Source organism: Eulemur rufifrons, chromosome 6 (genome assembly GCF_041146395.1).
Source record: "Eulemur rufifrons isolate Redbay chromosome 6, OSU_ERuf_1, whole genome shotgun sequence".
NCBI lineage: Eukaryota > Metazoa > Chordata > Mammalia > Primates > Lemuridae > Eulemur > Eulemur rufifrons.
This window is the reverse complement of record NC_090988.1, coordinates 49,902,434-49,924,033: the sequence shown is the minus strand read 5'-3', so window position 1 is coordinate 49,924,033 and position 21,600 is coordinate 49,902,434. Positions and strand designations below refer to the sequence as shown.

Below are 21,600 nucleotides of genomic sequence, written 5' to 3'. Positions count from 1 at the left end.
CATAATTCAGTTTGCTGAACTCAATCATGTCAAAGAAAATACAAAGTCCTTTGAGAAACTTAAATCTCAGGGCTTGCTCTTGCAACACACCAGGTACTGCCAAGTTTGCTCTGGATTCATGTACTCTTTCTTTCCCTGCCTGGCATGTGGCAGGAGTTGTGCTGGGGATACAAAAACACAGACATTCTTATTGTCCAGGTACAGATTAGTTGGAAAAAATAGACATGTAAACATACAGTGATCACACAGAAGTTGCAAATGGGCAAACATCTACCTGGAGATGTGTTTTCTCAGTAATTTTAACCTTGACTTTAGTTACCAAGATTTTTTAATTGGGTATTTTTACATGAAAATGCAGATTTCTGACTTTTTTGAAAAATGAGAAGGTCTAACATGACCAGGCCCACACTTATAAATTAAAATGATTGAGTGGCATGGAATAGCAACTGCTTTCTCTATAGAGAATGTGCTCTTTCATTCTTCAGTCTCTATTATCTTCCTCTTGGCCACTTTATTCCTTTGCTTTTTCTACCTACCTTCTTTAGGGGTTTGCATTTGTGAACCTGCAATGCAATGATAAATACTATGCTTGAAGAATGCACAGGAGGCAATGTTCCAAGCCCAGAGGAGTCACAGATGAGAGTAGATTCTAGAACAAAGCCCAGTCCTGAAGAATGAGAGGAAAGGAACCAGAGAAGTCTCAAGAGCACATTCCAAGGTTCAGCAGGTCCAAAGGCCTAGAGGTGAGAGAGAGCATGGGGAGCTTTGGGAACAACCACGGTAATTCCGTTCAGCTGGCATAGTACAGGGACACTCTGGCAGGAGTAGGAGGCTGGAGACAAAGCAGAGGCATGAAGAGCCTTCAAGGAGAGAAGTTTAGATTTTATCCTGGGACTAGCAGTGATCCACTTAAAGGGGCTTAAGCAGGGGAATGATGTGATCAGATCCGGCTTTTAGACAGACAGCTGTATGAAGAATGGACTGAAGAGGCCAAGATCTGAGACAAAGAGATCAATGGAAGGAGAGATGATGGTGGCTGCATCAGGATGGAAACATTAAGTATGAGAAGAGGATTGAGACAAGAAATACTGCAGAAAGCAGAATCTAAAGGACTTGGCTGCTTTTGTATGAGGGATAAGGAAGAAATCCAGTGTGGCACACAGGTTTCTGGCTCTGACTGCTGGGTGCATGCTAGACCACTTAGTAAGAACACACCCCTATTATGAAAACCACATTGGGGAATAATCAGGAGGCCTGGGTTCTAGCCTTAGCTTCACCAGTAACTCAGCCTCTCCGGGCTTACACCTTCATTTGTAAATGAAGGTGCCACACTCCCTTCCAAGCCTTTATAAAATGGTCACTTTTTTACTTCAGTGAAAAAGTGCAGAACCAGATGCAGAAAAATCAAAATTCTTCTATTTCTCAGAACCTGAGAATTCAGGGTAAAAGGGATTTAAAAGGTTGAGCTCAACCCCTCATATGATACAAAGTCCTTAGCAACAAATTTTTATTCTGATGGTAAGCCAAAATCTGCCCCTTAGTGTATGTCTATTTTTGATAGAAAAAGTACATTTTGGATTTTAAGACAGGATCAAGTCCAGGCTCTGTACCTTAGGATAAAGACACTACCTCAAAGCCTCCATTTCCTCACCGGTAAAATGGGGGATAAATTGGAAGGATTTTTATAAAAGTGGAACTGTATCTGGAAAGTATCCAGCACATTCTCTTAGAAGGCCTTCTATAGCTCCAGCACAATGGGCTCCGTCAGCAGCCATGGGTCTGTTGTTTTCACCTCTGCTCCAACCCTGCAATTGCCATCAGGTGGTTGTGTCAGGGCCATGGCATGATTCAGCCGGGCTACAAGCTTCATTTTATCTTTAAGGCAGGTACCTTTTTCAGGGCATCTTGTTGTTGACACATGAGAGCTCACTGATGGGAGATGTACAAAACAGGTGAGCACACTAGGGAAGTCAGCTCCCTGGAAGTAACCTTTCTTCCCCTAGTCCCTCTATAGCAGTCATAACCTCCTGGAGCTCGACTGCCTCGGTTCAAATCCTAGATCTGTCATTTACTAGTTGTGTGACCTAGGGCAAGTTACTTAATTTCTCTGAACTTCAGTTGCTTTGTTTATAAAATAAAGATAACAGTACCTACTTCATAGGGTGGTTGTGAGCATTAATTGAGTTACTTCATGTAAAGGGCATACAACACTGCCTGGCACAAAGCACATTAAACCAAAAGTTAAGTTCTCCAAGTACCAAATATGATCCAAACTGGCTGCAGATTCAGATTCTACCAAGCATTATTTAATCCATCCTTTCATCAATACTTCAGGTATAATTATCTATATTTTGCAGATGAGGAAACTGAGGCATAGCGAGCTCAAGATTTGAAGGTTCTTTTCCATATACTTCCCCTGAAGTGTGGTGTAGCTTAGACCTTTGGGATCTTCTTGGATTTGAATGAATACATGCTTTATTATTTACTATACAGTTTTCCCACCAGTGACTTAATCTTTAAGAGTCATTTGGGTGGTGTGAGGATTAAATGACAGGTAAAATACATAGCACAGGCCCTGCCAAACTGGCCGACCTCTCTGGGGCACTTGCAACTTTAACCCCCACACAGCACCAACTCATAGGAGATATAGCAGGAAATGACTTATTAACTACACTGGATCCCTCTTTCCCAGAATCTTGATTTCTTTTCTAAAATATGGCCCTTCTTTATTATTTCTTTAAAAGTCATAGAGGTTCTAAGAATAAAGGCAGGCAAGATCAAGAATTTCCCTGAAGATCAAGAATTTCATCCTCCCTGAAGGATGAAAATTCTTCATTCTCCAGCTATTCAGTCAGTCCTGGGCCCAGCTATTGCCTGAGTTAGGGAAGAGGCCTCTAGGCAAGAAAACAGATGTCTAAGGTCCTCCAGGAACTGTCAGTGGGGAAAATGCACAGCTGGTAAAGCTGCTTTGGAATTCGCCCTGGCAAACAGACTATCATTTTAAGAAACAAGATTATGGCTCAAATAACCAGTTCTTTGGAGGTGGCTGGAAATTGGATCTTTGTGTTTCACACCTGAGGAACAGTATGTAAGCACGTGGTATAAATGCTGAAGCTATGGCCAGACAAATTTCTTTAAGGGCCAGGAATTACAACAGCTTGGTGTTTTCTCAACTTTATTTGGGGGTGGTGCTGGAGAGGAAAGACTTGAAGGGTGTTGAAGTTTTCTTTTCTTCTTTTTTTTTAAGAGACAAGTCTCACTCTATTGCCCAGGCTGGAGTGCAGTGGTGCAATCATGGCTCAACACAGCCTCCAACTCCTAGGCTCAAGCAATCCTCCTGCCTTAGCCTCCTGAGTAAGTGGGACTACAGGCACATGCCACCACACCTGGCTAATTTTTTAGAACTTTTTTTAGAGATCGGTCTTGTTATGTTGCCCAAGCTGGTCTTGAACTCCCAGTCTCAAGCAATCCTCCTGCTTCAGCCTCTTGAGTAGCTGGGATTACAGGTGCCAGCCCCTGCTCCTGGCAGTTTTTGATTTTTTAATGCAAAAACTGTTTTGTTTTGTTTTATTTTGTTTTGTTGTTTTTGAGACAGAGTCTTGCTCTGTTGCCCAGGTTGCTAGAGTGCCCTAGCATCAGCCTAGCTCACAGCAACCTCCAACTCCTGGGCTCAAGCAATCCTCCTGCCTCAGCCTCTCAAGTAGCTGGGATTACAGGGGCACACCACCACACCTAATTTTTTTTTTTTTCTTTTCTGTTTTTAGGTACCTGGCTAATTTTTTCTATTTTTAGTACAGACGGGGTCTCACTCTTGCTCAGGCTGGTCTCACACTCCTGACCTGAAGTGATGCTCCTGTCTCGGCCTCCCAGGGAGCTAGGATTACAGGCGTGAGCCACCGTGTCCAACCAATGCAAAAATAATTTATCCTGTGTTTGATACCAGACGAGACTATAAGGGTCACATATTCCGTATGCCTACATATCATTTCCGGGTGAAGTGCCCCGGGCCCTGGCTCATTCTGATTACCTAAGAAGGGCCTTCTAGGCTGTGGCTGTACAGACTACTTTTGCTTCAGCGCCTTGCAGGTTTGGGCATTATGTAAACTTTCACAGGCTTGCTGAAGGGGATGGTGCCCTCGATGCTGGTTTCCACCTGGGGTGACACCTCGCCACCCTCGATCCAGGAGAATTTTGGAATGCGAGCATTGGAGTTGTAGGCCAACAGCAGCCTCACTTCCACCTGGCATGGTTCTGGAAAAAAGACAAAAGAAATCCTCTGTGACAAGGCAACTACTAGGAACTGAGATGAAATGTCAAATAAAAGCAAATCAAAATAGATGCAGCAGGGTTTCAAGAACATTTCTTCATCTGTCCGCGTTCTTCCCTTCACCCTTGTGGAACAAAAACACTTTCCCCGCCTAAATCCTGTGAGGATGACACTGAGCCTGCAGATGAGATGCTTCTCTGCCACCTCCGCCTCGGGTCTCTGTGGGCTCCCTGCAGCTCCGAGCCGTGGCTGCTGAGACAATCAGAGAGCCAACTAAAAACTCTTCTTCTCAGAGGCCTTCCAGCCTCAGGACAGAGGACCACAGGTGCATGTGGCCTATTCTCGTACCCAAGTAAGTGGGCTCTTCCTGTGTAGTTCAATCTCAAGCCTCAGGGCTGCGGGTACCACAGAACTCTACTTTCTTAGTGGAGAAGCCTTTGAATAGGAAATGGTTCTGCTAAAAATTCCTCACTAGCAAACAGGAACATGTTTCAGGGACCTAAAATCATGTGAGGAAACCTTTCTTTCCTTTATTACATTATATTATAACACTGATCTAGTGTCTTTATGTGGCAGGCCCTAGCAAGGGTAGATAAGGCCTCCCATCAGGCTGCTGCTGTCTGGTTGCAAAGACAGAGACAGTTGCAATGGAGTGCAGTTTATGCTCTAGTCAAGTCAGTAACAAGTACTGCAGAGGGAGTGCAGCAAGGCTTTGGAGTAGAACACCCACTCTGTGCCAAGCACGTAGCCCCAAGAGTTCTTATCCTGCCACATCATGAAAGAAAGACTGTTACAATCTTGGAAAAGATCCCAAAGTTCAGAGAGGTTCTAAGTGACTGCCCAAATCCACACCTGTGACAGAATCTTTGAGCCAGTTCATAACCTGAAGCAATTAATCTTTCTATTAACCACATGGCTTCTATAAAGAAGGAGGAGAGAATTTCAGAAAAACCTAGGGGCAAGTGCAAAGGTTAGGGACACAGTGAGCTTGGGATGTCCTCCTGAATTTTGTGCAACTGGAGCAAAAGGTGCAAGTGTTAAAGATAAGCCCAAGGCTAAGAAATTCAGAGAGTAGGAATGAGGGCTGGATGGATCTAAACTAACAAGGGCAGAGACCCCAGTACTTCTCAATGCCTCCCCAGACCTCTTCCTGGTCAATTCCACACTTCTCCCTATGGGTCAGAGCAGATACTGGATTGCTGTCCTCCAGGAAGGAAAAGACTCATGGGCAGCCCAAGGCCACAGCAACCTAGCCAACCTCAGAGGTCAGTACGACATCTGGGTGTAGCCTCAGCACCACTAATAATTACCAGCCATGTGGTGAGCACATACCCATATAACACGAGGGCCACACACCAGCCATAAGCATATCTGTAATGAAACTATCACTGTTCTCTAGTACCAGGCTCTAGGTGAATCTCCCTGTAAGGGTGGAGTCAGGGTAGGTGCCTATATCAGCTTTCCTACCATACTCTCCTATTCTGTCCCAGGTGGCAGACCACAACCACCACCCTGGCCCTCACAGCACTCTGAAGAAGCCAAATCCTGGTAAGAGCCAGAGGGAGTCCATGTAGGACTCAACCCTAAGGAGTTGTTTTGCCTTACCTTACCAGCATTTGTTAAGAATGGCAACTCAAGGCAGTGCCAAAGGAGGAAAGAACAGAGGAGAGAAAACAGGAGCAAGAGGATAGCAGGAGAAAAAGATAAAAGATCATTTAGGACAACTCATATAACCTATTCATCATGTCTGGAAGAATATATCTCTTAGGAGGTTTCTATTCTTATTCTCATCTTAAAGAAAATGAAACAGAGAGGCAAAGTAACTTTCTCAGGGTCACACAGCAAGGAAGGCAGAATTTGAAACATGATCTATGTCAGCAGTCCCCAACAGTTTTGGCACCAGGGACCAGCTGACCAGTTTAATGGAAGACAATTTGTCCATGGACAGTGGGCAGGGGGTGAACTGGGGGGAAGCAGAGCTCTGCAGCCCAGTTCCTAACAGGCGGCAGACCAGTACCTACTGTGCGCTCAGTTCTTAAGTTTCATGGAAAACAGTTTTTCCATGAATGGGAGGGGAGGCAGAGCTGGGGGCAGGTGCGGAGCTCTGCAGACAATTCCTTACAGGTTGCAGGTCACAACCCAGGGGCTGGGAACCGAAGGTCTATGTGACTCAAAGGATATGGGAGCATCCTGCCTCCCAGAGGGGAGGCCTCCGGTGGGGAGCTGCTGAGGGATTGGAAGGGCTCCCTAGAAACACCAGGCCCCATTTCCTGGTTTAGGAGAAAGAAGGTGCAGCTGCATTTAGAATGAGATGTTTCACTTCAGTATCCCAGAGCAGAAGAGAGCATAGTACAATGAAACACAAGGGATTTGAGAGTGAGGAAATCTAAGTGCCAGTCTCAGTACTATCACTGATCACCTATTTGGGCCTCTAATTATGCATCTGTAAAATGAAGCAGAGAATACTAATTCCCACCACATAGTTGGTCTAAAGATTAAATGAATTTTTATTGCATACTTATAATCTTATATTCAATTTTAATTATTTGCTGAGTACCCACTACTTGTCAGGCACTAGGGATACAGGATATAGAGGCACTGGGGATAGAGAGGTAAAGATGAGCAAAGCTCCCTGCTCTAGTAGAGCCTACATTCTCATGGGAAAGTCAGTAAACACTTCAATGAGAAAACATTTGACACTACTAAGTATTATGCAGAGAATTAAAACAGGGATTTGTAATAGTGACTGGGTAGTGAGCTCTTAGAGGAGGTGATCCTGGATAAGTTATAATTCTTCAGGCTCAAGACAGCCTGACTATACCAAAAACCAGACCTGCAATGAACTAAGGCATCCTGAGAGGAAATGAGGCCTACTGGCAAGAACCTGGAGCTTGGGAGCAGACAGCCTGGGTTCTGGCTCTGGCTTTGGCAATGACTTGCTGTGTGACCAGGGAAGGTCAGTAGCTCTCTCAAGACCTTCCATATTTTTTGAGCTCTAACATGCTGTGGTTTGCTGTCCTGATCCTTGTCCCTCCTAAAATAATGCTGTCCCACAGCATTTGCTGCCCCATACATAAGTCCCTTCATTAGAAGACATCAGAGTAAGGACTCCACATTCCTGTGGGGCTAGTGCTTTGGCATATAGTGCAAAAACACGCCAGGAAGCAAGGATATGGAATCAGGGATGCTCAGGGAGGCAGGTCCTGGGTAAAAGAAGTGCTGGATGCTCCTGCAACTATGCCAAAGCCAGGGTCACTAGAACCCCAAAGGGGCTGCCCTAACGTTCAAAAGCATCTTGTAAAAGCTTTATAAAGTCACCAGTGCCCATCCAACACCCCTGACAGAGGGAAACCATTAACAATGGCATTAAATAATTGTTTATTTGGCAGCATTAAACACCTCCAGTAACAACTATGCTCCTGAATCCTCTTCAGTGATTTAGGGAACACCACGGAGCCCAACTGTCCCCATATTTTAGGTTCTGCAGACTGTCTCTTTTTTTAGTTTTCCAAAGCATCCTTACAGGCTTGAAATGTAATATCTTTTGCACTTGTATTCTCTCATTTTATTCTTATGGACTAAAAATCTTCACAACTATAATTTGTAGATTAAGAATTATCATTTTTATTTTGAAGGTGAGGAAAAAGACTCAGAAAGGGAGAGCGACCACGGTCACACAGCAAGTCAGTGGCAGAGTTAAGACAAGAGAATAGTTGCCTGGCATCAAAACCAGGGCCCCTTCCATGAGACTCCACTCTATTGTAATCTTCTGTATATTTTCTAATAGAATCTTGCTCCTCATGCAATCAAACAGTGTAGCAAATTAGCCCAATGTTCCCAGTCTGAGCTTATAAACTCCTTAAGGACTCAAGTTCAATCCTTGGCAAGCCTCATTTAACCACGTATGTCTTCAAACTGCGAGAGCCAAATGCTAAAGGGTGGGTGCGATCCCCAGGCGCATATTTTCCTGCTCACCCTGGCTCACTGACTCCTTACCTGTCCAGGCAGTGTGGGAGAGGTACACCTGAGTGATGAGCCGGTGCCGCCCAGGACCAGGATTCCGGAAGTCTGCTGGCTTAGGGTGGATCATCTGAGCCTGGCCATCTGGATATAAGACCTAAGAGGTAATAGAAATAAGAAAAAGAGGCAGAAAAGAGATGAGCTTTTAACAAAATTGAGGGTGACATCTGTCATGATCCCCAAAACAGGAGAAGAAAGATGGCATCAGCCTTCATAAAAGACTTCTCCTTGAGGGGAGGTCGACATGGTAGACATCTGGGCACTCCCTGGCCCAACACGAGGCAGTGTTCAGTAAATATTTCCTGAATTCACGGTGAACGAGTGATAGGCACAGAGTGTCTATTAAGCACAAGGACAGGTAAGAATATTAATTCTGACCTTGAAAAGCCTTCCCAGGCACTCTCATCAGAATGACTCTCCCTCCCTGGCTTTGAATCATATCATAGCACAGCATCCATTACCAACTACCATGTATTAAGAGTTATTTTGTACCTGTATTCTCTCCACTGGATTTCAAGCCGCTAGGAAGTCATTTACCTGTCTCTTTCCACAGAGGAGTGCTCAATGTAGGGTCTTCTCAAATCACTGACCAGTTCCTTCAAATTTCACAAACTGCCACAAAGTTCTTTCCTTAGTATCTGGTGGGTGGGGGTTCCTAGCTACCTGTGTAGGGGGCCTAATACACTGCACGGTGTACAAATGAACTAGAGGAACAAAATGAAGTTATCCTAGGACTCGACAGGACATGCTTTATGTAAATATAATGGCAGAGTAGGGAACCACACAGGTCTTTCAACTTTAAACTATGGGCGACACATCTCGGCCCACTTCCCTATAATCTTCTTTCATCTCTCCTTAAGCCTTGGAGCTCCCCCCGCCCCCGATTTTACCCTTATTTCCTAAAGCCGCTACTGCCCACTCTTACATGCCCCCAAACCTACTACAGCAGAAAGATGCAGGTGTCCCAGCTTCCTGATCCTTATTATCTTTAAAGAGAAGTACTTGGGCTTCATTTTCTAAGGAGGAGGGCAGAGGAGGGCTGAAACAGTAATGAGCATGGAAAACAAATGACAAAGGGTGCAGAATCTCCCAGAATTCTCAAGAAAACTGCCCTTGGTGAAAGGCCTTGACTCCTCATGAAATGGTTGCTGGAAACCTTCCATCATCCTCTACTACTCCCATGAACGGGGCTTAGAAATCTGTGGCCCAAGTAGGTCAGGGGAAGAAAATGGGCAGTACGAATTATATTCTGAATTTCAGAGCAACCAAACATTGTATCTCCTCTCATCATTAGGTATAATACAGTAACCTGGATTAGGCCAACAAAAGTGTAACTAAATGGAGTTCCTGGAGGGTCTGCTTTAAAGAATATACATTATTATTTTTTTTTTTTTTAGGCTAGTCAAATGAAGCAGTGGGCAGATATACATTATTTTAACACAGAATGTAATATCCATGTAATCTCTGAGGCATGTTTACAGCTACATCTCTAGCATCTAAAGCATTGCTCAGAACAGAGGAAGAATTCAGGTGTGGTGGCTGGACTGGACGGCACTTTCAAACCACTAGAGCTGTCCCACGATGAGGCAGTGAGTTTCCCATCTCTCTAACTATCAGGCACCCAAACAGTTTAGCCCTACATGTAGTAGAGGTGCTTCAGAGGGGATTTTCACAACAGAGTTTGGCAGATGACCCTTAAATAACCTTCCTGCAAACTCATTTATGCTCAATTGGTAAGTGAACTTTTTTTCAGCTACAAAAATCACTGACTACACATTAGAATCACCTATGAGCTCTTAAAATAAATACTGGTACCCATGAGCCCTGCTCTCAGGATTCTGATTTAATTGGTATAGGCTGAGTCCTGTTCATCAGGACTTTTTTTTCTTTTTTTTTTAGAGACGGGGTCTTGCTCTGTTACCCAGGCTGGAGCGCAGTGGTGCCATCACAGCTCACTGGAGCCATCACAGCTCACTGGAGCCTTGAACTCCTGTGCCCAAGCAATCTTTCTACATCAGCCTCCCAAGTAACTGGCACTACAGGCATGCACCAAAACCGCACCCAGCTAATTTTTTTTTTTTTTTATTTTTTGTAGAGATAGGGTCTCACTATGTTGCCCATGCTTGTCTCAAATTCCTGGGCTCAAGCAATCCTCCCACCTTGGCTTCCCAAAGTGCTGGGATTACAGGCGTGAGCCCATCAGTACTTTTTAATGCTTTCTGAGTAATTCTAAAGTGCAACTAGAGTGGAGAACTACTGCTTTGGAAAAAACACTGTAATACAACTTCACAGCTAGCTGACAATTAGTCCTCTGCAGGTCTCATAATTTAAAATAATTCCCGCAGGGAAACCAGAAAGCTTGTTCCTCTACTGACACCATAGCCAAAAAGTATCATCTTCAGGGCCTGATTCATCCTTACCTCCTTCGGGAAGCCTTTCCTGCCTCCTCCAGACTATTTTCCTGTCCTCTGATTGTACTTCCTACAAGTGCTCACATCTCCCGCTTCTACTCATAACCCTTCTGCTTAGAATCCCTCATTTTGCCCTTCTCCTTTGCTCTTATTCATCCTTTCAGATCCCACCCATGCACCAGCATCTCCACAAAGCCTTTCCTTTCCTCAGCCTCCACCACACTCTCCAAATTAAGTGCCTCTCCAGAGTACTCTTTACTTATCCTGTGCATGCCTAATCACTGAACTTCTGTTTTCTAAATGCTTGTCCATTTGTCTGTCTCTGAATGAAACTATGGGCATCTTGAGAGCAAGAACTGTGACATATTTACCCTGGCAACCCTGCACTTATTCGCATGTGCCACAGAGCAAGCACTATTGCATGGAAGGACAAAAGGATGGACGAATGGGTAGTAAGTACTCTTTGTGGGGCTTTCATTGTAGACTGGATTGGTGTCCTACCGCATCTCTCATGTGTTTTGCATATATCTATTTAACTTGGGAAAAATATTTCCTAGTGATCACTTTTTCCCACCCATAAATTTTACTTGCTAGCTGATACACCCACAGCCTGAAAAGAACTTGTTTATTACAGTTTGCTGTAATAAAAAACCAAGTCTTAACCTCAAATTAAGATTACAAAGGGTCTTGTCATTTAGTGAACCCTTACTGTGTGCTGGAGGCTTTATATACATTATCTCATCTCAATGTCAACTACTCCTATTTGTCAGTCGTAGAATCTGAGGCTCAGCATTTACAGTAACTTGCTCCAGACCATACTCAACAGTCGAGTGGGGATTTTAGCCCAGGCTCTTTTCCACAGAGGCTCATGCCTTCTCCTGTTCCAGTTTCTGTCCCTCAAGTAGAGACTATAGGGGTACTACAGTTAAATACTTCAATATAACGACAGTCTAGAAGCTCCATGGGGACCAAAACCCGACAGACCTGGACCTTCACAGTGCTCTGAGGATCCTGCACGTGTTCCAGGGTTGCATCAACATCCAGGGCCACCACCAACCCAGATGTAAACCGCAAGGGGTTGTCTGACTCGCCTGCCGGCTCAATGATGGTGGCGGAGGCTTTGTGGATCTGTAGGTAAGACGAAAATATGATGATTCTAAGGTTAGGTCAGCCCTGGGCTACAACACATGACCCTTGTCCTTCTGTCTCCTTATCTAATGCGTGAGCACGTGGGAGCCAGTCTGAGGAAGGGCCCTAGCCCAGCTGCTCAGAAGACCACCAACGTGAACAGGTTTGACTGCCTGGACAGATCTGGCCTGAAGGGCTCTGACATAGACCCTGACCTGCTCTGGAAGGGGGAGGTGCAGGAAGGTACTCTGCCGCAGCATGGTCTGTAGAATTTTGACCACTTCTGCAGGTTTGGACGTCATGAGTCGGGGCATAAGGTCAAGAAGTTTGTCCACAAAGCTGTCTTGCATGTGGGGCAAATCAGCGATGAAACACCTGGAGGAACAAACAGAAGCAACTGACTACACATTCATTTACCACAGGCTGAGGCCCAGACATCTGACAAGCCCTAAAGCAGGAGTGAAGAACTAGGAGAAGCTCATAGTTCATGAAAGATAGGTACCCAGATAATTATGCCTTAGTCACATGATCATCATAAAAGCCTCTGTTTACTGAGTAACCACTATGTGTCAGGCATACTCTTCAGTGTTTTATATGATCTTATTTAATACTCCCAGCAATCCTGTGCACCACTAGAATTTTTTTTTTTTTTTTTTTGAGACAGGGGCGCGCGCTCGCACTCTCTCTCTCTCTCTCTGTTGCTTGGGATAGAGTGCAGTGGCATCATCATAGCTTACTACAACCTCAAACTTCTGGGTTCAGGTGATCCTTCTGCCTCAGCCTCCCAAGTAGCTGGGACTACAGGTGCACACCATCACCCTTGGCTAATTTTTAAATTTTCTGTAAAGGTGGGATCTCACTATTTCCCTGACTTCAAACGGTCCTCCCACCTCCACCTCCCAAAGTGCTAGGATTACAGAATTTCAGGTGTGAGCCACCATGCCTGGCAATTTGTTTTTTTTCACATTATAGATTCGTTAATTAACTTAACAAATATGTTTAAAGGGCCTACCAAGTGCCAAGTACCATTCTAGATACTAGGAACACAAAGTAAACAAGAGAGAAGAAAATGACTATTTCAATGGAGCTTGTATTCAAGGAATGGGAACACTGAGACTCTGAGAGGATGATGTTGCACTGAGGTTCGGAAAAGTTAAGTAAGCTATTCCTAGCTCCAACTGATTGAACGGTACTTCTGCCTTATGGAAGAGGATAGTCAGAAAACATTTCACTAAGGAGGTAATTGAAAGGCTGAACTAAGAAAGAATATGCAGCTCTAGTTAACAATAGATGAGAAACTTTGGTAATTCAGAGCCATGTTTCCAAAAACCTCTTCAACCCAATTGTGCAAAAACAGACTCTTTACCTTAAAGAATCTAAAACCATATGTAAGACAAGAACTTCTTCAAATTTGAAACCAGGATCTTAAGGAGACAAGCTAGACTGTAGCATCTGCTAGAGAGCATCAACTGTTGGTGAGGGTGGTACTGCAACTCAGCCCTATGGGAAGCTATCACCACCCAAATGAAAAATGAATGAGAGGTGCAGAGTCATAAAAACCCCAGGTCTTGTGAGGTTCATGAGGACAGGGACAATGGATAGAAGAAAAGAAATATTAAACTTAAGCAAGTGCTTTACAATCCTATAAATGTCTTCCTCCCAGTATTATATTGCCAGCACCACAGGTCTGGTTACCACCTTGACTCCCACTTATTCATCAAGCCTCCCATTCAACTACTGCATCTGTTTTAACTGACTCACTTCATAGCGAACTCTGAGAAAACATATCTATTTTACAAAATAAAATTTACCTAAAGAATTACAGAACAATGCTTTGCAGATTATAGAGAAATATTAAAGTTTAAGAACAATGGGAACAGAAGTGAAAAAATAGACAAGTTGTCATTTTTTTTGTTTTTTTCCCCCAACAAAAGAGTTTTCAAGTTTTCTTCACAATACTTGTCATTTTACGGTCAGGCTGAGTGCAGGATCCAAATGATTCCTGATGTTCTTATTATTCAGTTGTATGCTTAGTTTTGAAGATCTAACTTCAAAGAAGGTTATATACCATTAAAGAAAATACCAAATTAGGGCACATTGCCACAGATGACAGTTTGGCTGCATGGGCTAAATCAGGAATCTGACTTGTGATTGCTCTTGTTACCTGTAAGTGCTATTCTCTGTAAAACCAAGATGTAATAAGCCAGGAGAGTTACAAAATACTTACCTCTGAAAAAAGTCCACTTCCTGTAAAAATTTTTCACACATCCCAAATAAGGGGTCAACTCTGTAGAAAAGAAATGCAAAACAGATAATAGTGATAAGCAATTTGTTTGTGAAATCTGCATACTGGGGAGTAAGGACCAAAAGTCCCAGAAACCTGAGCCTATGTGAAAGGAGAATGAGCATATTACACTATAAAATGATCTCTAAAAGGACTGCAGTAATAGACGTTGGGGACTTGGAAGGCAGGAGGGTGGGATGAGAAATTACCTCATGTGTACTACATATACTATTCAGGTGATGGATGGCTACACAAAAAACTCAGACTTCACCAGTAAGCAATATATCCATGTAACAGAACTGCACTTGTACACCCTAAATCTATACAAATTAAAAAAAAAAAAAAAAAAAAAAAAGATTTCCAAAAGAAATAGAGGACTAGGGACCTAAGGGAAAATATAAGTCAGGATCCTGAGACCTGATTAAACCACTGCAGTGCCCATTAAGCTCAACAAACATTCAAAATCAAAGACTATCGCAGGCTATACTTGGCACCAGATTCACTAAGGATACAAGACAGGAGCACAGCTTATAGGCAGTACAGTGTCAAGTTCTCCTGTAGGAATCCTTGCAGCAGTTCACACAGCAGTCTGGGAGCCTTGATCCCACAGCTGACAGGAGTACAAGATGAGATCCACATCAGCCAGGTGTGGAGACCATGCTAGCTTAGAAGCCCCATGCTCCACAGATGCAAATATCTCTTGAAACAACTCCATGGGCATACCCTCCAGGGACCCCACAATGGATATGTCCAGTTATAAGAATCACTGCACTCAATGAAGCCCAAAGCTATGATGTCTGCATGTGGAAACTGCAGTTCATTTATATTTCCTTCTAGTCTAGATGCAATTTACCCAGAGATCATTATTTACATAGCAATACAGGCTCCTATTAATAATACAGTTAACATTATCAGGGTTCCAGGGAGCACACCCAGGAAGTTAATCAAAGGCAAATCCTCATGCAAAATGGGAAAAGATTTTCTTACTACTTTGCCCACAGACACAGATGTTGTTCCTTCTTCTCTATCTTGGTTTCTTTGCTCTCACAGTACTTAAGAGTAAGTTTTCATTTTAGTAAAAACTTATTGCATACCTAAATAATCCAGGCAACATGCCAGGCCAATATAACTTACTAATATATATATATATTTTTTGAGACAGAGTCTTGTTCTGTTGCTGAGGCTAGAGTGCCATGGCATCAGTCTAGCTCACAGCAACCTCAAACTCTTGGGCAAGTGATCCTCCTGCCTCAGCCTCCCGAGTAGCTGGGACTACAGGCACACACCACCACACCAGGCTAATTTTTTCTATTTTTTGTAGACAGGGTCTCACTATGTTGGGCAGGCTGGTCTCAAACTCCTGGCCTCAAGTTATCCTCCCACCTCGGCCTCCCCAAGCGCTAGGATTACAAGCATGACCCACCACACCCAGCCCAATGACATCATTCTTAAGATGCATCTTTATTTTAAAAAATACCAAGAAACAAAAAACTGTTTCAATCAAACTATGGCGGACAGGTGCGGTGGCTCACGCCTGTAATCCTAGCACTCTGGGAGGCCAACGTGGGAGGATCACTTGAGGTCACGAGTTCGAGACCAGACTAAGCAAGAGCAAGACGCAGTCTCTACTAAAAACAGAAATAAATTAGCCAGACAACTAAAAATGTTAAAAATTAGCTAGGTGTGGTGGTACATGTCTGTAGTTCTAGCTACTTGGGAGGCTGAGGCAGGAGGATTGTTTGAGCCCAGGAGTTTGTGGGTGCTGTGAGCTAGGCTGATGCCATGGCACTCAAGCCTGGGCAAAAGAGCAAGACTCTGTCTCAAAAAAAAAAAAAAAAAAAAAAAATCAAACTATGGCACATCATCAAAACATCTGATTTCAGAGAAGTTATAATAAAAAATGTGCATCTGAGAATCAATGAAATGTGGCAACTCCCATTATCAAAAAGTCTTACAGCTATAATTACACTGAGCTCCTATTAAGTACCAAGTACCATGCTAAGTGTTTTTTACATGTATTATCCCATTTATTCTTCATAGAAATGCCACGAGATAGATGTTATCATTTTCATTTTGCAGATGGGGAAACAAGGCACAAAGAGGTTAAAAAAACTTGTCCGTAATCAAACAACTAGTAAGAGGAGAAGTCAAGATTTGAACAAAGTAGTCTGCCATCACAGTACATCCTCTTAATTTGCCTTTACTATCTGGGAAAAAGCTTACTAGTACCTTCAGAAGAGGAAAAAGTGGTTCCTGGAACTAAACTCTTAAAGAAATCTATCAAATAGGACAATATAGAATGTCCTTGTTGCCAGATGAAGTCCTGTGCTGTGCTACAGGTGGTGGAGAGCCACTGGAGGAATATTCGCAAGAGAGAGACATGATCAGACTACCAAGGATCTAAGCTGATCCAAGAACAGAACTTGGAATATTAGAAAAAATGAATAGATCACACAACCCTTAGCTCACCTTTCCTAAATCTCATTTTACTTATCATTAACCTTGGTGCAACGTCTGAATGCATTTGGAAGTGTCTTTGAAAAGAGCATGCCACACACCTTTTGGCTAACCTCACACTTACCCTCGAGTAGTTCGTGCCGTTACTATAAGTTGCAAAGCCTTGGCCTGCAGCCTCATGTGATGTATAATCACCACCTGCTTATTCTCCACACCACTGTACATGAACTCCATTTTGTAGGTCTCTTCCATGATCTATAAATAAAAGGTAATTAACAATCAGTAAAAATATCACAGTCTTAACTAGAGAGCAGCACAGAATTCTACTGTTCAATGATCTTAGGTAAAACTCTGAATTGAGATTTTAAGTCTCTGTGCTTTAAATGTTGAGAGAAATTAGTACAGTGTGTCTTGTGAAAAGAGAATAAATTATTTTGTCAATTACAAAAAAAAAAAAAGAAGAAGAAAGACTTTCATCTGGTAATAAAATCATCTTACTTGTTGATATGAAGATATGAAGGTTTAATCATTGATAAAATAGCAAAGCACTGAAAGCACTGCTTGTTACCCTAAACCAAACTCATTGTGCAGTGGGAACATATTAATATATATTATGCACAGAAACCCAATCCCCAGAAACTCCTCAAGAATTAAGCACAGGAACCATTAACCACATGTTAGTCATCCAGACTGCTCTCTGGGCCTGGTCTGTTTGAGGGAGTTTGAGAAGGGAATTAAGTGCAGAAAACAGTATCTATGACCCCAGATCAAGCCCAGAGGATCTTAAGTTCTTGGAGAATTCTATCCAAATAAGATACTTTTATACAAATGCTGCTTCTCTTTCCCTTCTGTGCTTGCCTCCCTTGGAACACTTTAGGGTCAGAGAAATGACTCTAGGCTCTCCTACAATTAGCAGTAAGGCAAGTTACTTAATTATGTGGTACCTCAGTTTCCCTATCTATAAAAAGGGAAGAAATAGCACCACCAACATAAAATTTAAAGTATCAAATGGGGCATGGAAAGTGCTCAGTACAGTATATAGCAATGGTAACTCCTTTTCTCTCTTCCTTCCAACTACTCCCTGGTTCCATCCTTCCCAATATGGTCCAATTTGGGGTTCTAATCATTAAGTGCTACTCCCCCACAATAAGCCACATACTAGGTCTGACAGGGAGTCTAGATCAGATGAGAGATTGGGCAGTGTAGTAGAAAGAAAACAGATTCTGGGTATCAAAGGACCCTGACTCTACTACTTACATAGCTCTATGAATTTAATATTGCTAAGCCTTAACTGCCTCTTCCATAAAATGAATATAATATTTATTCTTATCTAATGGGATTACTGTGAGGGTTTATTAAGATAACAGACTTGAAATCATTTAGGGAACTGTAATGTAATCATCACAGTCACCATCATTAGCTTCTTACTAGGTCATATACAGATTTACTATCTGGAAGACATGATTCACAAGAGTTCGCCAAGTCTCAATATTTGAGAACAAAGGAGAACTGCTCAAAGCTAGAAAAAAATAAACTCAAGGCAAATAAAATTAAATGCTACTTAATGAACTAATCAGAAATTTAAGGAACTTTTAACATTTAAGAAATGGGACAGGCTAAAGAGATAACCTCAAAATTAGTTAAGCTATATTTTCAGATGAAAAATTCATAGTATTTATTAGATTTCAGTATATCTGAAATATAAACCAATATTTAGGAACACAAAAGAATCTTAGAAATCATCTATTTCAACTGACACACTTTACAGAGGAAGAAAAATCCAGGGAGGTTAAGTAACTTGCTCAGTATCACTCAGCAAATTAGAGGCAGACCTGGGACTAGAACTGACTCCAAAGCTAGATGCTGTGTCCCCTAATTATGCTGCTTCTCATATCACTGACTTCTGTCACAGCCTGAAATTAGGGAGACCACAGAAGAGGCACGGGGCCATGGGAAGACCTCTGGCTCTACCTTGGACTGGACAATTCCTGGGAGAGAGATCTATCAGAGAGGAAGGTCTGAATAAGCTTACCTGTTTTGCTGCTGCTGAGGCCAAATCACTCTGCCTCAAATACAAAGGGGCAGCTACATTCCACAGCTTTTCCTGTAAGGCCTACACAGACAAATTAGGGGAGAACAGAACACTGACATCACAAAAACTGGCATATCATTTGATATTTATGTTTTTGTTTTGCTTTGAAAGTCTACCATGAATAGGACTCCCTCTCAATCAATCTTATTCTTTTAAGCCAGTAAGTCCTACCTATAATGGAGAAAGAGGAGACCAATGGTTTGGGCTAAATGAATTCCTGCCCATTTGACCAAATTCCTGGCCCAAAGGCCCTGAGTCACACATCAGTGCTTGGACAGGAGCCAAGAAGGCTTCACCAGAATGTGCAGGCAAGCCAGCTTCCTGAGCTCTGCGTGCTCCTTGTTTGCAGAGCCACTGGACTACCTGAGCCACCTAGACCCTTCTTCCTTGACTTTGGTCTTTTTCCTTTCCCCTTTTGCTCATTATGCTTTGAATAACCAATCCCCTCTTCACTTTAGCAACATACCCAAACTAGAAATAGAGCAGCTTTTCCTAGATTCCTTCCTCTCTTAATCTTTCTACATTCAATATCACCACTTACAGCCATGGATTTTACCTTCCATCTCTCCTTAGCTATCCATCCACATGTCCTCATCTCTTATCTAAACCTCTGTTAGAGCCTCCGATTTTCTCAGTCCTTCTTAATTATAGACGTAATAGAATGACATTTCAGGAAACCTACACTAACACTGTCCAATAGAAACATAATGTGAGCCAAACATGAAATTTTAAATTTTCTTGTAGCCACATTTTAAAAATTAAAAAGAAATAGCTGAAATGAATGTTTTTTTAAAAAGTTTATTTAACCCAGTATATCTAAGATATATACACATATATATATATATATATTTTTTTGAGACAGAGTCTCACTCTGTTGCCCAGGCTAGAGTGTCGTGGCGTTAGCCTAGCTCACAGCAATCTCAAACTCCTGGGCTCAAGCAATCCTACTGCCTCAGCCTCCTGAGTAGCTGGGATTACAGGCATGTGCCACCATGCCCAGCTAATTTTCTTTTTCTATATATATTTTCAGTTGTCCATATAATTTCTTTCTATTTTTAGTAGAGACAGGGTCTCGCTCTTGCTCAGGCTGGTCTCGAACTCCTGACCTCGAGCAATCCTCCCGCCTCGGCCTCCCAGAGTGCTAGGATTACAGGCGTGAGCCACCGTGCCCGGCCCTACAGTTTGGTTTTATACATTTTGCAATATATTTTAAATTACTAAGATAGTTTACTTTTTTTTCCACACTAAGTTTAAGAAATTCAGTGTTTATTTTGTACTTATACCACATCTCAGTTTGAACTAATAACATTTCAAGTCTCAATAGTCATATCTATCTGGTGGCTATCATATTAAATAGCAATAGGTCTAGACTACAGACAGACTATGGAAATGTATTAAATATTTACTTCCAATCATTTTTCATATGCCTATTTTATATAGTTGTAGTCAGAAAGCAGAATTAATTTTGTATCCTTTCTTGGGATTTGGATCATAATCCCAAAAAACAATCTTAAACATTGAAATTATGAAAGACTAAACTCCCGAATGAAATCTTGAAAGCCCAATTCTGGGGAAGGGATTAATATATTTTGGTTGTCTGTAGGATAGGTGCATCATGTTAGGTGGAACTATTACCTTGTTCCTGTCTTTAATTTAGAATTTAAGTATGGTTTAAGGAGATATGTATGGGTACCAAGTTGACAAGGGGTGGACTTGTGGACTTAATTTTAGGTGTCATTTTGACTGGATTAAGGAATACCTGAAACTTGGTAAAGCATTATTCTGGGTGTGTCTGTAAGAGTGTTTCTAGAGAAGAACAGTGTGTGAGTCTGAGTGGACTAGGTGGGGACTATCTGCCCTCAATGTTGGTGGGCACCATCCAATCAGCCAAGGGCCCAGAAAGAACAAATACAGAAGACAAAATGGTCTCTCTCTGAAAGGTGGGACAGACGTTTCTTCTGCCTGGATTTCAGAAATTTGAATCCACAAAAGTGCATTATCACAACACTGACTTTGTAAGGATTGTGTATGTATATAAAAGCATTGAAACTTCCTCAGTAAATGAAGAGATTTTCTTTTTGAACAACTGCATTTGGAAAAGATAAAATTTCTTAAGATCTCAGCTCACTGGGTGACTACATATGCAGAAGTTACCCATAGTAGTTTCCATTGATCTTATCAAAAGACTTAGCTTGTTTGTCACCATATTTCAGACGATCACAGTTATTATATGAAGCTAGGTGCACACAATTACCAACTATAGTGATATACATTTATACATTTCCCTTTTTGACCTATTTCTTTATGAATATGGTTCCTCTATTCATAACTGTTCTACCCACGCAACTGTCATTAGTATACCTGAGTGTTCTATGCTTGCAAAAATGTTATTGTTGCCTATTTTATTGCATAAAGTGGCCTGTGGAGTGTTCTGTTGTGTTGTTATACGTTTCTCAAAAAAATCCCCTTTAAAAAATGTAAATAAATATCTTTTAAAGAATTTTTAAATTATTTTTTCCAGAGTCATATTTTTGGGATTTTGATCTTTTCAGGATTGTGATTTTTGGGATTTTAGACATTAAGGATTTTGATATTTGGGATTTCTTTTTTTTTTTTTTTGAGACAGAGTCTTGCTCTGTTGCCCGGGCTAGAGTGCCGTGGCATCAGCCTAGCTCACAGCAACCTCAAACTCCTCGGCTCAAGCAATCCTTCTGGCTCAGCCTCCCAAGTAGCTGGGACTACAGGCATGCACCACCATGCTGGGCTAATTTTTCTATATATATTTTTAGCTGTCCATATAATTTCTTTCTATTTTTAGTAGAGATGGGGTCTTGCTCAGGCTGGACTCGAACTCCGGACCTTGAGCAATCCTCCTACCTTGGCCTCCCAGAGTGCTAGGATTACAGGAGTTAGCCTCCGCGCCTGGCCTCTTTTGGTATTT

General features: G+C 42.2%; 1 protein-coding gene across 2 annotated transcripts in view; it reads right to left on the bottom strand.

The window, feature by feature from the left end:
* Window positions 1-1,913: 1,913 nt before the first annotated feature.
* INTS4 (integrator complex subunit 4) overlaps window positions 1,914-21,600 on the bottom strand; it is a 96,018-nt gene continuing 76,331 nt past the window's right edge. The window contains exons 17-24 of one of the 2 annotated variants that reach the window (XM_069470982.1): window positions 18,600-18,680; window positions 16,692-16,822; window positions 14,054-14,113; window positions 12,042-12,201; window positions 11,683-11,826; window positions 8,264-8,384; window positions 4,028-4,251; window positions 1,914-1,925 (exon numbers count right to left, since the gene is read on the bottom strand). In XM_069470982.1, the coding sequence (XP_069327083.1) occupies window positions 4,073-4,251; window positions 8,264-8,384; window positions 11,683-11,826; window positions 12,042-12,201; window positions 14,054-14,113; window positions 16,692-16,822; window positions 18,600-18,680 (876 nt within the window). In that variant the 3' untranslated portion in view covers window positions 1,914-1,925; window positions 4,028-4,072. Of the gene's footprint in view, window positions 1,926-3,233; window positions 4,252-8,263; window positions 8,385-11,682; window positions 11,827-12,041; window positions 12,202-14,053; window positions 14,114-16,691; window positions 16,823-18,599; window positions 18,681-21,600 lie in introns of those variants that run through there. The other variant, XM_069470981.1, reaches the window with a different exon arrangement.